At 41.4% G+C, this 18,145-nt stretch overlaps 1 protein-coding gene across 1 annotated transcript in view; it reads right to left on the reverse strand.

The window, feature by feature from the left end:
- pex5la (peroxisomal biogenesis factor 5-like a) overlaps window positions 1-18,145 on the reverse strand; it is a gene marked incomplete at both ends in the record, with an annotated part of 143,314 nt that overhangs the window by 55,403 nt on the left and 69,766 nt on the right. The window contains 2 exons of the mRNA XM_083647429.1: window positions 2,425-2,536; window positions 14,875-14,979. Of these exons, the coding sequence (XP_083503555.1) occupies window positions 2,425-2,536; window positions 14,875-14,979 (217 nt within the window). The remainder of the gene's footprint in view (window positions 1-2,424; window positions 2,537-14,874; window positions 14,980-18,145) is intronic.

Genomic DNA, 18,145 nt, shown 5'->3' on the forward strand with positions numbered 1-18,145 from the left:
ATCTCTATAAACAGATAACTGCAAATGAGACGTCGTCGGACTGTAGTCAACGGAAGCGGAAGGCTTGGCCCGCACGTCCGGTCTACACCAGAAAACTCTGAAATATCAGCCGTCTGTCCCAGAGCCTTATTATTATTATTACTAATTATTATTAGTCGTCAGACTGATAGACTCTAGTCACTTTGGTAGCCGGTTGACATTGAGCTGAAAGCTGATACCTACCCAGTAGTAAGGTGTTCCTAATAAAGTGTATCTGCTCATTGGCATTAAGAGCTGGAACAGGCAGTGTGAGAGACAGAGCTGAGAGTTCCCCCACACCATCCCCTGATAGCTTGTCCGGCTGACGCAGCACCTGTCGCCAGTTTGGAAAGGACACATTGAATAACACAGAGGGGCCGGCTGTGCAATCTGGCTCTGCAAATCATCATTCAAAAGGTCCAGCTCGGTGATGGCCCTCGCCATGTGGACACACTGATAGCACTTGGCGCCTGTTAAAGTCAGCAGCACATTTGAATGATTTCCTGGCATCCTCCTCCCTGCGCCCTGGTAGCACCATCTCCTTTGATGATGCCTTAAACCCAAACATATAAATGGCAGGGCACATCTTGATTGCTTAGTAACACAGATTTTAAATACAGTACCACTCTAATTGTTGGAGGTCAATCAGCAATGCTACACAGTGTCATTAATTTCCATCAAGCTGTTGTAACTCGTTAGGGAAAGGGAAAAGGCAGTTATACTTTAAATGCATGGCGGATTGTATCTTATACAACAGTTAGTTCCGTTGGAGCGATTTGATTGGACAAGAGGCATTCCATGAGTGCTGATATTCAGTATAACAACACGGGACGCTTCACAGATGTCCTAATGTAAGTTTGATTAGGCTGCGTTCACACAGCGTTCACACCTATAGGGACAGCGATATGGATACAATTGACCCATTGATAGTATTTGACCTTAATTCTAAACGGTAAGGTGAAATCGTCTGTGCTAACCTCAAAGTAGCTAATGTTAGCTTTGCTAGCTTGCAATCGGAAAACTGCAGGCAGCAAGTGTACCTGTTGCTTGGCAACACTTGGTAGGGCAATCCTGAGGGAACTATTTTTTGTTGGAGACAAATATCAGACACAAGTCATCTGTTGTCTCATATTACTTAAAAAATACTATTATTACTTTATTAATAGCGTTTACAACTGTTGTATAAAAGCACTATCACACTGGAGGTCGTGCTGTTGTTAATTGATATCAGCACAGCTGTGTCGACACTCGGCCTGTGACCGAATCACAGCCGTGCTGATATATAGTACATAACAGCACTCCCTCTCATGTGATATTGCTTAAAAGTATGCCATTACCTTTGAAAAACCGAATGTTGTCTGTGAGATCTGACAAGGACACTGAAAAAAAAGAAAGTTATTGTAACTGAACAACTTATACCCTATTTGATGTCTTAGGGATTTTCGTATATTTTCTTTTGCTTGGAGTCATGACACTGATGGAAGCTCTAGACAAAACACATGGTTTCAGGAGGATACAAACGGATAAAGTGAAATTGAACATGCCTTGATTTACTTATTCATCAATCAAATGAGCATCTGGCAGGAGGATGTGTGTAACCAGGTTGAAACTGACGACTTAAGAACTGCTGTGTGGAGCTTAGGTCAAAAAGTCTGGCTTGGCCCCTACAGTATGCCCGCAATCTAATTATACACTGTCGTTTCAGCCAATCAGTCAGATTTGTCAATGTGCTCCAGCCATGCTGTAAATTCTAATAAAGTACAGTCAGCCATGCATTACTAGGCTATTCCCTTATTTCTTATGGTGTACAACGTGTTACAAAATGAGCAGCTGAAAGGTTTCTCTCCTGTGTGAATTTTCATGTGTTGAACAAAACATCAGACAGCTCACGTATTATTGGTAACTGTGATAAGCCGTAACAGCCTTCGGGATGTTCCTTACTGTGTAACAGAAGCAAAACACCCTCTGAGGTAATATTGCTATAGTTAATAAACACATGTTCTTAACATGTGGTAGGTGTCATTCAAGTCCCTTACATGTTGACAGTTTTGAGTTTACATGCTACAGTGTTAGTGTGCGTTTGTAATCTGTATTATGCATTTGACACACAGCTAATGAAGGCCAGCGCAGGGCGGCTCCAGGCTATAAATGCTCTGTGACTCTCTGCTGAAATACATGCTTGTGTGATTCAGAGAGATTTTTGAAAAGGAAAGAGACAAAAAATAATAATAATCTTTTTTTTGTATTATGTAAATTGAAATGCTATAAAAATATCAAGGCAATGTCTTCAAACATGTTCCTGCTGCAGCACCTTTCCCTTTTATCAACCCTCCATAATGTCTGTCAAATTGCATGTTGCAGAGTAAGTGGCTTAATGGAAGGCAGGCAGAAAGCACTGTACTGTACCAGCTGTGTTGGACGTCACCGGGCGAGAAAGCCCATCGCACTTGGTCTCGCAGAGGAAGTCGTCGATGGAGGGGCTTAGAAGCGGCCGGCTTTCTTGTTGCTCGCCCACCAGCTGCAACAAGGGCAAGCAGACAGGAGAGCTCAGACTCGGACGCAAAGACCCTCTGATGATAACTACAGCAACACCATGCTAGCTAGCACAACAAAGACCCTCTGATGAGAACTACAGCAACAACATGCTATCATAAACAACGTCAAATTTAGCCCTCTGGTCCTTTGATTCAGAGGATACAGATTCTGACAAATCACTGTATCACAAAAGGATTGGGTCATTTATTTCCTCACATCTGTTGGGAGGCAAAACACACATTGATGGTTTTAAGCAGCACATACAGTATTAGCACAGTGTGACACAGAGACAGTGAACAGTAAGACAAATGTGTGTTGTTCCAAATTACACACACAGATGTTGAAAATGACTTTATGAGTTTCTGTAGTTTGTGTTCATATGTTGTTCAAAAGCATTTGCATCATAGTTGCATGTTCTGATTTTATAAAGAGCATACAGCATACACTGAAACATTTTTTCTCCCTTAACTCTTTTTTGAGCCTTCTCAAAGCATTCTACAATTTGTACCATTTGTAATCTGATTACTTACTATGGCTATTAAAGTTAATCTTGAGTCTTGAATTTTACATGACTACATTACATAATTTGTTTTGAATAGTTGGTATTGTCTCCTCACTGTGTTCAAGCCACTCCACTGATTGTTGTATGACTCTCTAGCTGATTTATCTGATTGCTAGATGTAGTCTCAATGATATTCAAGTGATACTGTCAGCGAGGCATGTGGCAATGTTAATGTCTGTCTGTCCATCCATCCATCCATCCATCCATCCATCTTCAACAGCTTATCCAGGGTCGGGTCGCGGAAGTAGCCGTTCTAGCAGGGGACCCCAAACTTCCCTTTCCCTGGCCACATTAGCCAGCTCTGACTGGCCTGTTGCCAGGCCAGCGTGGAGATAGAGGGCTCTAACTTCCCACTGGCCTTAGGCACTAAACTGGCGTTAAATGCAAAAAAACGTACGCAAAAAAAACGTACGCAAAGGAGCAGCGGCTCTACTCTACTCCCTCACGGATGACTGAGCTTCTCACCTTATCCCTAAGGGAGATGCCAGCCACCCTCCTGAGAAAACCCATTTCGGATGCTTGTATCACGATCTTGTTCTTTTGGTCATGACCCATCCTTCATGACCATAGGTGAGGGTAGGAATGCTAATGTGTTATATCAAACTTTTCTGTGCAGCAAACTGTGGTCAACATCATAATGTTTCTGTCGGTCATAGAAAATGAACAGACCAATCGTGTAGCTCGTAGCTCCATTCGTGAAGCCAATGCGGAAATGTCTTAAAGTCCCTGGAAACCAGAAATATTTTTTTATTATTTCGCATTTTGAGTTCATCACATCACAGGAACCTATGTTAATAAGCCACCAGCCAAATTTGAACGATGATGAACGTCGCAAAGTATATAAATTTAGGTTTGACCGTCATGACAAAAGTCATGAGAATCAATTCGATTTTAGACCGTCTTTTCTCCCGCGGACTGTGTGGGCGTGTCCCGTCTGCAGCAGGTCTCCTCCGAGAGAGAGAGAGAGAGAGAAGGAGAGAGAGAGAGAAGGAAAGAGAGAGAGATGGAGTGTGTGTGTGTGTGTGTGTGTGTGTGTGTGTGTGTGTGTGTTCGCTCGTTGCTCGGCGCTGACAGAGAGGAAGAGATGTCTGCCGCTGCTAGTGCACAGCGCTACTGTGTGTGTGTGTGTGTGCGCGCGCGCACGCGTGTGTGTGTGTGATTCGATTAAATCTTATGACGTGATAAGATCATGCATTCGCACGCACCGCTCTCTTCAATGAGGAAGTGGAAATCCAGACCTTATAGAAAAGTGGCGATTTTGGGGGTTTAGGGTTGAAACTAATGTCAACTACTTTCTGAGGCACACAATTACTCACATAAGACCCTAAATGTAATAGTTAGAAGGTTTTTGTGGATTTTGGTTTCCAGTGACTTTAAACCTGCATTCTTTAGAATGGCCTGCAGAGGGCGACTCCACTGGCTGCAAAAATAAGTCAAATTGTACGGGAGTCAACGGGGAAATGACTTGACTTCTCACTTGATTTATGACCTCAGTAAGCACTTTCCTAATTAGCTTATGGTCTCAAGAGTCAATCGCTAGTTCCAAGTCTTCTTCAATACAGAACTGTAAATTGCGGTTCTATTTTGAGTAAAATAGACGATAAAAAAAGACTATGTTTTGGGGCGTGATTGACGGGTCACCTGCCAGTGATCGTGCAATAGCTGGCCACTCTGTGGCTCTTCTCGACCAAATTTACGTCACGTCGGGCCCCAAATAACCAAGATGCAGACAGTCAAAATGCCAACCTCGAGGCTTCAAAACAGGAGTACAAAAACCAATGGGTGATGTCATAGTAGCTATGTCCATATTTATTATCCGGCCTATGGAACAGACTTTCAGCCACTGGTTTCTGGAAGTAATGGCGGGATCATCCTCATCATAAATTCAGGTCCAGATGAGCTGGGCCGAGGGAGACTCAGTGGATGCGTCCCAAACAATAATTGCTAAACCATTAGTGCTTATCTCACCTTCCAAACTGCAAATGTTAATTACCTTGCCTGAGATGCACCCATCTGTATAGGCTTGCCCACACAGCTGTAAGTTGCATCCAACTCATTATTGGTAGCCTGAAGCCTCTGCTCCAGATGCAACTGCCCCCTATTTGCCAACACCATGCTCCATGATTTTGAGGTGGGCTAAAAGCTGATTTTGTCCCACAGAAAGGGTAAGCCATCATTGTCGGCTTGTGCAGTGTGTACATAATGCTGGAGGAGAGGAAACATGACATTTGCCATTGTTGCGCTCTGGGGCAGCGTTCGCAAGCAGAATTTTAATGAAGGTGCTAAAAATTTAATTGCCAACTATGGAATGAGATTGCATACAACTTGCCATAATGCTTGATATGAAAGGTGCTGAATGGGGCTTTCATAGCATGTCTATACTATACAATATGTACATAGGCTCAGCTCTAAAAAATAACATTATGTCCAGCTGTGTCCACCCAGAATTAGACTGTCGCATCTCATTAGCTGTTTAAGCTAAATTAACAACAAAAACTAATTGAATTCATGATGAGCTCAACATCATGAATGATACAATTACACACATTTTGGATTATGGAAAAGTTCCATCATTTGTCAGTTTTTCATGTAAAAAGAATAGCTGAGTGAGGTGAGTTTAGTCACAATGTTAATTTTTTGTTGAGTTGTCGACGGAGAAATTGTGCTGCGCCCCAAGAACTCTGACCCACAGGTATTGGGGTTTGTATGAAGTGACCTGATTTCACCCCCTGACATTCCTACAGTGGCTAGTGTGTTTCACTGACTTTCTAACTGCACAAATAAATCACAGAATGAGAATCGGTAGGCTTATATAGTCTATTGTTAAATGTCAGATTGAATTAGTTTTTTACAGACTGTGCTTGTTTGAGGAAAGTGTAAATGAGTGTAACTGCGTGCTGGACCACCACCGACTCAGATACAACTGTTGGGTGTTATAATAAAAGAATTGGATGCCTCACTTCATCTCAGTCTCAAAGAGAAAACCCCATCAAACCAATCTGCCTGCTGAGCTGCAGACAAAGAGCTTCTGCTTAGAGCCTCTGCTTATTTAATTTGATTATTATTTCTACCCATGTAAAAAAAAAAAGCTTGCTGATATTAATGGGAATTAATAAAGTGACAGACTCGATCCTGGCAAGGAGAGGAGATGATTCAGAGGAACTGAACTGAGGAGAAAAAGGGAACAAACAGCACTTCCGAGCCTTACATGCTGCTTCCTGTTTGTTAGGAAGTCTATGGACCATCTGCAGATGGAGTCGGGCACGCCCAGCTGGGAGAGCTTCGTGTGCAGCAGGGCCAGGGTGATCGTATCAAAGGCAGCTGAGCAATGGTGGAACGAGCTTCCACCTTCAGTCAGGACGGCTGAATCACTACCGATCTTTCGGCAAAGACTAAAAACCCACCTTTTCAGGCTCCATCTGGGCCCTTCTTGAACTAACATCTCTCTCTCTCTCTCTCTCTCTCTCTCTCTCTCTCTCTCTCTCTCTCTCTCTCTCTCTCTCTCTCTCTCTCTCTCTCAAAAAAAACTACCACTATTCCTTCAGAGGTTGTAGCTGTCATAGACTGTAGTTTGATTTCTCTATTGCTGACAAAAATGTGTTATTGTAAGTCGCTTTGGATAAAAGCGTCTGCCAAATGACGTAATGTAATGTATGTAATGAGTGAGGGGAATGGGCACTGCACTAGTTCCTGTAATAATAAAGTAGCTCTTGTATATCAGGAGGCACGCTGCCTCGAGCATTACATGAGGCACACAGCAGTGATGTTTGTTCCTTGAAATCAAGTGCAAACATTACAAATATTATGATCTACCTTAACTCTGTGTTGGCTGCTTTACTGTACAGACAACACAGAATGTCCTGCATTTCTGCTGTTTTACATTCAATTATAGTTTATGATAAAATTATAAATTCTATTCTGTTATTGCTTGATTCTGTATTCAAATCCACTTCATTTTTATGTCTCTCATCTCTTTGAAATTTGGACTGATTAACTGACTATTCAATTAACACATTACTTAATATCTCCTCACCTCATATATGGATATTGTGGGAGTATACGGATACTCATCATATCAGATGAAAACAGTATAAATCCATAGTGTAGTAGAAGGTAAAAAAAAAAAAAACTTTGGAGAGATGGAGCCAGAGGACTGGAGGGGAAGAATCTCTTGACAATATAAATTACATTCATAAATGCAAAATAAATGATAAACAGCATTGTCTGAGGGGATGATAACCAGTGAAACATGTGTCAGTGAATTTTTTGTTATGTTTGGAAATAATCTATCTGGGACATTCATGAGTTACTGTTTGCATGCACTCAGTGTGTGAAAATCCCCGTAAAGATACAGTAGATGCCCTTGAATTCCTCCAATCTTTTCAGCATTAAGTAAAACAAATAGTATCTGGATGCAGCCTAAAGCCTTTCCCTGCAGAGTCATGCTTTTTGATTGACTTAAGGTCAGTACGGTCGAAGGAGCTGCTCTTAAATGCACTGATAGGGATATTTAGAGCAGACAGTGATCCTGAAGTCGTGCATTTAATTCAGTAAATAGTGTTGAGCTCTTATGCCTCATTTGAATCTGAAAATATTGCGATATGATGACAGAATAATGGCTAAGAGCCACACAGAGTCATGTTTACTGCTAAAACCTGCCAGCGTTGGCATATTCTCACAAAATACATGTTTTTTTGTGTGAGAAAAATATGGTTTTGTATTTCAAGCTTCTTTCCAGTTCAGAAAGTACAGTGCACTGACAGTTTGAAGAGGATGGGCCTGAAAGGGAAGTGACAAACGATCAGCTCCAGCGAGGGGATCAAGGTCATGGTTGTACATCACAGCTGGCAAGCCGGCGGCTAATGGAAGACCTTGTGCTATTTGCATTCAACACTTCATATACAGTACCATCCTTCATATACCATCCTTGTGCGCGTTCTTCAAAGCACTCCCTGTAATTGCCATGGGGGCCAATTCTAAATAATGATCTTGGTTTTCAAACGATGATAGAGACCTGCGCATTTTCTCCACTAATCACGCAGGAAACCAGGATGGAAGAACTCCCACAATTACATGTGGCGAGGCACCCGGGCGCTGTTCATAGCAGGTATAGCATGCCAACGCCAATTATAGGTTCACTGTTCCTCCTGGAAGAATTACACCCACGAGAGAGGCTTTCCGGGCAGTTTGTCCCTCATTACCTACTTATGTGACCTTTTCCCCTTCCTGCCTGTGTCCTCCCCTCGCACATCTCACCCTCGAGTCGCACCCCCTCCCTTCCCCCCCTCCGCTCCTCTCCTCTGCAGAAGCACATTGCCATTTTGTTTACAAGTGATTTTGGAATAATCCGGAAAATTATGTAATGGAAAACTTCAGCTAATTGTGCCGCCTGGGTCTGACTCCAAGAGCTCTCTGGATGTTGTTGAGGGAACTGTGTACCAGTTAAGCTCATAAGAAGAGTCTGGGGGGGAGTGGAGAGGGTGAGGAGAGAAGACACTACAGGAAGGGGACTATGTGTATAAAACTGAGAGCGGAGAACTTAGAACTGCGTCAGTTGTTGGATAATGGAATACCTGGTCACAGTGACGTCAAGGGACGCTTGTCTTGTTTTGGGATCACAGCTGACATCTAATATGTGAAGTTCTTATGTGACTGCTACAGTATGTTGGGGGGGGGGGGGTGACATCACAGTTGATCTATGCTCATGTTGAGATGGGGGGGGGGGGGGGGTGACATCATAGTTGACCTCTGTGCACTATTGTTGTGTTTTTTCAGTTAAAGTTGATTTCAAATAATCTTTAGGAGGCTGATATTGTAGCATCCTGTTTATTTATTGCCAGTGTGTCTAAGCTGCTATTGTAGGTATTTGATTATAGACTACTGTATAGTATTATAGTACAGTATTTAATTAGTCAAGTCAAGTCAAGTCAAGTTTATTTGTATAGCACATTCCATACACAGAGGCAATTCAAAGTGCTTCACATAAAATGGTTGACAGGAAAAGAAAAGAAAAGAAAAGAAAAGAAAAGAAAAGAAAAGAAGAGAATAAAATGGACATTTAAAAGCATCACAACAAAACTTAAAAAAATAGTATAAAAAGTGCATTAAGCAACAGGCGCAGCAGTTGCAGAAAGAGCTAAAAACGTATAGAGGACTCATTGGGTTTGCATAGTAGCTGTCAGCAGTTAAAAGCGACGGTAAACATAAAAGTCTTTAGTCTATTTTTAAAAGTAAGTAAGGTTGGGGCAGATCTGATCAGATCCAGCTAGCAGAAACATAGTGGGTAAATGCAGCCTTCCCATGATTTGATTTGATCCTAGGGACAGTTAATAAGCTGGACCCTGTTGACCTAAGAGTTCTAGACGGTTCGTAGCGTGGGAGCAATTCAGCTATGTATTTTGGGCCTAGGCCATTAAGTGATTTATAGACTAATAACAGTATTTTAAAATCTATTCTATGACACACTGGCAACCAGTGTAAGGACTTAAGAACTGGAGTGATATGATCAGCTTTCTTAGTCTTCGTTAGAACTCTAGCAGCAGCATTCTGAATGAGTTGAAGTTGCCTAAGTTCTTTTTTGGAGAGACCAGAAAAAAGGCTATTGCAATAGTCTAACCTACTATAAATGAAGGCGTGAATTAGTTTTTCTAGATCCTGTCTGGACATGTATCCCCCTAATTCTTGCTATATTTTTAAGATGATAAAAAGCTGATTTTCTAAATGACTTAATGTGGGAGTTAAAGTTGAGATTGGAATCAATAATAACCGCAAGATTTTTGACTTGATCCTTAGGCTTCAGGGATAGAGACTCAAGGCGTACAGTGATTTTAAGCCTTTGTTCTTTGGGGCCAAAGACGATCACCTCTGTTTTGTCTTTGTTTAGCTGTAGGAAATTCTGGCACATTATTTATTATTTATTTGTTATTTATTTATTTATTTATTTATTTGATCAATGCACAATGCACAATGCACTTTGCACAATGCACTTTATTTGATCAATGCACTGGCACAATGATTCTATGGGGGCATAGTCAGCTGAGGAAAGAGTTATATACAACTGAGTGTCGTCTGCATAGTTATGATAGGCTCATGGCCGTAACTAGCTATGAGGACGGGGAGGTCCGGACCTCCCCTAATATTTCAGAGAAAAAAATAAAACAATCTGCATGGAAAAGCATGAAAAACACGGGATAGCTTTTATTTTGAAACGAAAGGCAGGTCAGGCAGGAAGTCATCTGACGCCGCGTCCACGGTAACTTGATTCCGAGAGAGCAGCAGCATGGTGGTGAGTGATGACTGTCTGTCTGCCTGGCGAGATAATTGAAGGTGAGCGAGCTGCGAGACAGTGAGCGAGTGAACGACAGACAGTGAGTGACACTGACAGATTTTTTAGCAACAACCAAGAAAGTAAGTGTCTAGTCTGTCTCTTAAGTAATGTTACCTGTGTGACACGTTGGGATGCTACTGGCTAATCATGCATGATGCCAATTGCCAAGCTCCCGAAGTCAGGTATGCAGGTGGCTATATGCATGGTTTCAGTTTCATGACCCAATAAGTAACAAAAAGAGGTGGTGTAAAGTTAAAAACAACATAATATATTTTATTGTATTTTTCAATCGTTCCTATCAGGAATAAATAAATGTCCCTCTGTATGTTTTTTTTTATTATCGATGATGACTTTGTGTTGTGTACGGCTTGGGTTGTGTACCTGTGTTTGTAGGTGTCATTTTGATATGAATTTGGCTAAAACAGTTTGTGTTTGTTAGTTACAATTATGTTGACAGGAGAGCTGAGCAGGTGGTGACATGAAAGAGAATATACTGAATAATGACATCACAACAGTATAATCCTAATGTTGATTTAAAATGATATATTACTCTAAATATGGCTAAAAAAGGCCCTGGATAGGCTACTTTGTTTTTTTGCATAATTAGGCCTAGAGGGAGCATATAAAGGTTGAAGAGAACGGGCCCCATAATGGATCCTTGAGGCACCCCACAAGTCATCCTAGTTAGGTCAGATGTGTAATTGCCAATGGAGACGAAGTACTTCCTGTCTTGAAGATAGGACTTGAACCACTGGAGGACCGTACCCGATAGCCCAACCCAGTTTTCCAGTCTGTCCAATAAAATTGAGTGGTCAACAGTGTCAAATGCAGCGCTAAGATCCAGTAGCACTAGAATCGAATTTTTGCCTGAGTCTGTGTTCATTCTGATGTCATTTATGACTTTAGTAAGCGCGGTTTCTGTGCTGTGATGGGGGCGAAAGCCTGATTGGAGTTTATGTAGGAGATCATTTGAGGTTAGGAATCTATTGAGTTGTAGGTAAACAACCTTTTCAATTATTTTGGCTATAAAGGGGAGATTAGATATTGCTCTGTAGTTACTGATTACCGATGCATCAAGGCTACGCGTTTTTAGTAGGGGTTTAATAACTGCAGTTTTCAGGGACTCAGGAAAAGTGCCGGTCAAAAGGGAGCTATTAACTATTTGCAATAGGTCCGACGACAGACAGTTATAAATGCTTAAAAAAAAATTAGACTTAACATAATGGCTTAAAGTGCTTTGCCCATGGGCTGCAAAGTTAGAAATGAATTAATGAGAGGTAGTGCAGATCCAATGTATTTTTTTGACAATAATGCAATTTCTCATATGGTTTGTGAAAAGTAATATTCAGATAATTTGCATCATGTGAGCTTGGCCTTTATTAGCTCATAGTGGAACTAATGTATGCGTTTTACAGTTTGGAATATAATGACGGTGCAGTTGACCTTATCTGAGGTGCAAATCACCTACAGAAATGGTCTCAATGGTCATACCACCAAAAAAGTCCACGTGTGTTTGTTTGTGTTTCTCTGTGTCTGTGGGAGTTTGTGGAGTAAAGCTGGGAGTTTACTGTACATTTATGGTTTTTGTTGTTTATGCTAAGCACGATAGGCCTGTCATTTTGGTACCTCTGACAAAGTTTTCAGCAAACTGACGTACTGTATAAAACCCTCTTTGTTATCTGGACTCATTATGACAAATATTTACAAATGTTATGATTTCACATTTACTGACTGTGATCAATGTAACCTGACATATATTTCTCCACAAAGTCAGTGATTTAACCAGCGTACTTTTCCCCCCTTTCTTTATTGGATCAAGTTTTCTTGGCCAATTTCCCCTGCTGTCCCGGTCATTGCTCCACCCCCTTTGCTGATCTGGGGAGAGTTGTAGAGACTAGCACATGCTTCCTCCGATACATGTGCAGTCGCCAGCTGCTTCTCTTCACCTGACAGCAAGGAGTTTCACCGGCAGGATGTAGCACATGGGAGGATCACAATATTGCCCCCAGTTACCCACCCAAACAGGTGCCCCAACTGACCAGAGGCGGCACTTCACACCCGCAGACCAGGCCCGTAGCTACCATTGAGGACACCGAGGTCATGACCTCGGTATTTTCCACACCAAAAAAAAAAAAAAAAATTTTTTTTTTTTTGAAAAATAGCCCTGGTCCCCAGATCTATTAATCTGTCATTGATGTTTTAATGCGACAGTTGATCGGAAATGCAACAATTTGCTTCCTCTCTGTGTGCTTTTAGAAGAGAGATAACTCACAACATTCAGATTTTGCATTGAGGCTAGATTGGGGCTAGACTTTGGGGACAGTTCTATTGAAGTGAATGGGTAAGTAACTCCCCTGTAAGTGATGTTTGTGTAGATGGGCCATTGTATTTAATTGAGCAGTATTCTGCCATGTGACCTGTATGCAGAATATAAATTATATCATATGGGGAGACATTTATTTTTTGTATCATTTTAAAGCAACAGCACAGTAAAGAGGATATTAATCTAACATGATGTATGTAGTTCTTTATAGATCTAGCCTCTTCATTTTGCTCTCAAAGTGCACCAGATTGAAGCATTTTACTTTAAAATGGACAAAATTTTCTATCCGGGGGGGCAGAGCCCCCCCTGGTCCCCCCATGCCGCGCTAAAATGACCTCGGTATTTCTCAAACCCTGTCTATGGGCCTGCCGCAGACATGGCCAATTGTGCCTGTATAGACGCCCGACCAAGCTGGAGGTAACACAGGGGCTTGAACCTGCGACCCTAGTGTTGGTAGGCAGGTAATCTAAATGGCTTGCATTTATATAGCGTTTTTATCCAAAGCGCTTTACAGTCAGTAGGTACATTCACCCATTTACAGTCAGTAGGTACATTCACCCATTCACACACCGATGGCAGCAGCTACCACCACCAACGGGAGCAATTTGGGGTTCAGTGTCTTGCCCAAGGACACTTCGACATGCAGACTGGAGGAGCCGGGAATCGAACCACCGACCTCTTTTATCCAAAGCGATTAGTGGACGACCCGCTCTACCTCCTGAGCTACAGCCGCCCATCTAATCTACTGTACTACCCGGACGCCAACCAGCATACTCTTGACTCTATAAAGATTGAAGGTATCGGCATATTTGCAGATGGTACAACGTTACAAACAGGGAACTATTGACCTATTGCCACTATAATATTGATTTATGTGACACTGCAGCATCTAAAGGGAATAGAGGTGCCAGATAACGTAGCAGAACAGTAAGCAGCTCTGCTCTCATACACACAAAGGTAATTTCTAAAGCTGTTGTTGTAAAGGCAAATTGTTCTTCACCAACCTTGCTGAAAGGCAATGTGGAGGTATGATCTCGTATTTTATTTCTTAACGTCGTACTTTACCCATAACAACCCAATAAACTATGATTTAAAAAAACAACAACTTTCCTTTGTTTTTGAGTAGACAAGTCATATCTTGTTAGGGTGAACTCCGCAGCTTCCCAATGTGTCAGCAAAATGTTGAGCTATAATTAAGTCTGTGGAAAGTCGGAGCGGAAGCATTGTCTTTGCTTGTGGTGTTTGTATGAGTGCCAATCAAATGCGACATTATATTTGGAAGCAACTAACAACACATGTAAGCAATTGTTGTTCATAGTGATGTCAAACAAGTAGTACTGTTTATACAGGTTATAAGAACACAGACACACACAGGAGCACACATACAGAAGCAATAAAGCACAGAGGCAATACAGCTCCTATTGGCATCTGGAACACCCATACATTCATAAAAGACTCCAAAAGCAAAGACCAGCTGAAGCTTAGCAGCGGGTAAACACTATTTTGCTGCAGTAATTTCTACAGAAAGAGCTAGATCAACAGCCTACTGCCATGCTGTGAGGTATAGCATTTTGGAAATGCATACAAACTGTATTTGCGCCAAGGATTAGCTGCTTATGAGGTGTAAAAAGTTCACAGGATTAGGATTAGAAATGGGAGAGGACATTTGAGATGACACTCTGAGGACTGGATAATCCCCCCATGTTTACTAAATGCACAGTAAATGTTAACTGGCAAAAGTGAGAGGAATGTTGAAATATGTGTAATTTCAGTCTTGTTAAAATTGTGAGAGACATTGGGCAGTCTCACTTGCTGTACTGTACTTCAATAGATCATATGTTTTTGAAATTTTAAACTATTTGTGTCAATGCATTTGTACAGTAGGAGAGTTTTATACCCCATAGAGCAGCTGAAAATGAAATAAAATCACCATTGTTGCTTCTTTATCTTTGTTATACGACAGTCATAAGACAGAAGGATTGAGTTAGTAGACAGTGGAGGTCAGATATAAGATACTCAAAGCTTTGCTATTTATAACCAACACAGCTGAGGTTCCACTTGGAGGTGGTGGTGTGCGGGAGAGGGGGGTTCTGCAATGGATCTGCCCACCTTGGTAGTCACCGTGAGGAGGGGCTTCCCTTCTGATGACGCCTTACTTGGTATCTCCTTCAGGACCATGGCAACAGTCTTATCTGCGGCCCTAGAGTCTCTCCCCTACAACAGTGAAATCAACAATGCCTTGCGTCAGGACAATTGGACAACTCAGTGCTTTGCCCCTGTCCAGGGCATCTTACATAAAATAATTTACTTTATGATGATGACACTATGGAAATACTATGTGGAGCTATCTAAGGTATGTAACACAACATCGACTGAAGACATTTCCACAAGACCATGGCGATGAAAAGGGGGCACAATGTTTGTTGTACACAATGATGAGCATGGTCGTCCATAACTTCTAACCCACAACCCACTCTATAACGTATGACAGCACGATATTATGCACCACTCATTACACACAACCTATAATTGATCTCATTGGTCAGAACTATTTGCATGGCAAATGAAGGACAGCTGCGAAAGGGCAATATCACTATTGGGCTTCAAATGGCAGTAAGAGGTAAGAAATATGAACTTCAATACCCAGAAATCCTGTAAGGTCAGTAAGTTGCATAGAGCCAGGTCATGTTTAACTTCCTTTGTTCTGTGCATACATGTTGGGTTCTCTCATATATTATACTTGACACAATATTGAAAAGTGAAAAGTGACTTCCTGGACATTTGTATGTTGTTGGAAAACTAATAAACAAATTTGAAGATTTTTTTTTTCCTGTTCTGAGAGCTCCCCATTCATTCACAGAACTTCCTGGTCCAAATGTTGTCATAATGATGTAATTTGGAGCAGTTTTGCCATGATGTCACTATTACTATCACTATCACTATCATTATTACTATCCCTAACACTTTCACTATTGCTCTCTCTACCTTCATCGCCAGAACTTCCTGGTCGAAAATGACATCATTATGACATAATTTGGAGCAGGAAGATCTGTGAATGAACAGGGAGCTCTCGGTCCAGGCAAGATGGATGGAAGGTAAACATTCTTCTTTTGCATATACTGTACTACGGATTACTACTGATTTTGTAATGATACAAAGCTGGTTGAAAATGGGCAAAGTGACCCTTTAAGTTTCAATTCAGCACTTTGCGCTTCCTGTGGGCGGTGAAAATGTCCTGCCAGTGACCGTACCCGACAGCAGACTTTGAGTTGGACCAATAGCATGCAGCTCCACAATGTGATTTAGCCTGATTTGGTGTATTTCTACATACAAACCTTGCCTATAGCTTTAAGTCGAATTTTTGTAGTAGTAATTCTTTGGAGGATACACTTTTAAACTCCAAGTAAGTGTTTTTTCCTCCCTAAGTGGATACACACAACAGACTTGTGTCACTGCCACCGTTTTATCTGCTTTATTCCAACCAGCTGGGTAATTCTCCAGCTTTTGTGCGCTCTCCCATAAGAGTCCTTTAAACAAAACACTCACTCTCAAGTAAATGTATTCGTTTGGAGTGATGAATTTGTTGAGGTCACCAGGGAATTGTAAATGGATTTTCTGAGCGATGAAACAAACGAGCACATTTACGTATCGTGCCAACACAACGCCTACTCACTTCATTCAATTGTAAATGCACTAAATCACATCTACTGACAATTAGTGTTTCCCCCCCTGCAGCCCAGGCCGTCCTCACAAGGAAAACGACATCATTGGTCTATTTTTCAAGCGGATTAAAATGACCGATGTTTACGAATGCGACCTCTTGCGGTCGTGTGAGTAAATGCATGCGTGAAGTTGGGGCTGTAACCAGGAAGTAGCACTGACCTCTGGCTCTCTAACGTAACGTAATGCTTCCTTGTCTTTCAACTTCCTCCAGAGAACTGGTTCGCCTCCCGATGTGTTCCGTTTTGCATAATTTATGCATAACCTTACGGTAACCAAGTTGTTTTAGTTGCCTTACCTTAACCAACTTGTTTAAGTTGCCTAAACATAGCCAACATTTAAACATAACCACGTGACTTTTTCAAATTAACCGACGTGAGGCGTTTCACCTGCACGCACTGTTTCACTCGTTTGGGCACTGGAAATCAACTTATTCTGTGGTTTCGGTATGAGGATGCGTTGGCTAAGCCACAGAGATAGATCTTCATTCAAGTGTTGTTGTCATCGGGAAGTACATTACTAGAAAAGGTGCAGTGATTTCATTCAGCTCACACACTGAAATCAGATGTCCTTATTTTGGAGGAGACTAAAAGAAACTAGTAGAAAATATTTGCGACAACACTGATGTATATCTGGTGTGATTCATCAGATAGAATAAAATAATTCACATATTGAAGTGAATCATCTCTCTATGGAATCATACATATGGAGTACAATAGGACATATGGTATGTCCATAAAAATTGTATCATCAAAAACGTTCCCTCGTCTTGTGCACTGATTACTCCCTCAGCAGACTGTACACAGAATGGATAAAAGCCTCCATCCTACTTACGTCCAGCATTGTAAAGCCAAGCGTGTGTATACTTATCTTCATTGTCAAGAAAGTGGTGAAACTACACAAAGGGGGTCATTAAGTTTCCCTGTACACTTGCTGCCAAACGTATCTGAAATGATTCCAACAAAAGCAGATGACAACAAAACTTGGAAGAAAACAGCAGACAAGGCCCAGACTGTAAGCCAATACAAACCATCTGTGTGCCGAGTGTGAGGTATCTTTGCCAGCATCCACAAATCCCAATCAATCACTCTACAGTAGGGAATTCACGACTACTGAATTTTAGTACTACTCCCAAACAGTAGTCGACTAGTCGATTAATATCGCGGGAGATATATCATATTTTTTTCACCCAATAAAAATGATCAATTCTCATCAAAAAGGTCTCAAAAACAGCCAGTAAAGGTGGGACCATGGGGGTATGTGAAATAACAGTCCTGATTGGCTCTGAGAGGCTGTTTACAAATGAGCCGGTAATACTGCATTCAAGACAAGTCAGAACACAAATTTTCAATTTCCCTTTCTCTGAAATAGTTGGGTTCACGCTGTTCTTAACTCGGGAGTTACAAATACATACACAGTTAGCTAATTTCATTCGTAAAATACCGAATGAAATGAATTCAACATCTTGCTATAATCAGAGAGTGAAATATAAACAATATAAACACATATTGCATAATTACACCTCAAATTAGGTTAACAAACACTTTGATGACGTCAACTCGGAGCTGTGAAATGATACCCGAATTTCCGACATGTAATTCCGACCTCGACAACCGCTCAATTCATTTTTTACATGTCGGAGTTCATTTTTTCCCTGAGT

The sequence above is a fragment of the Poromitra crassiceps genome, assembly GCF_964638095.1.
Source record: "Poromitra crassiceps genome assembly, chromosome: 12".
Taxonomy (NCBI): Eukaryota; Metazoa; Chordata; class Actinopteri; order Beryciformes; family Melamphaidae; genus Poromitra; species Poromitra crassiceps.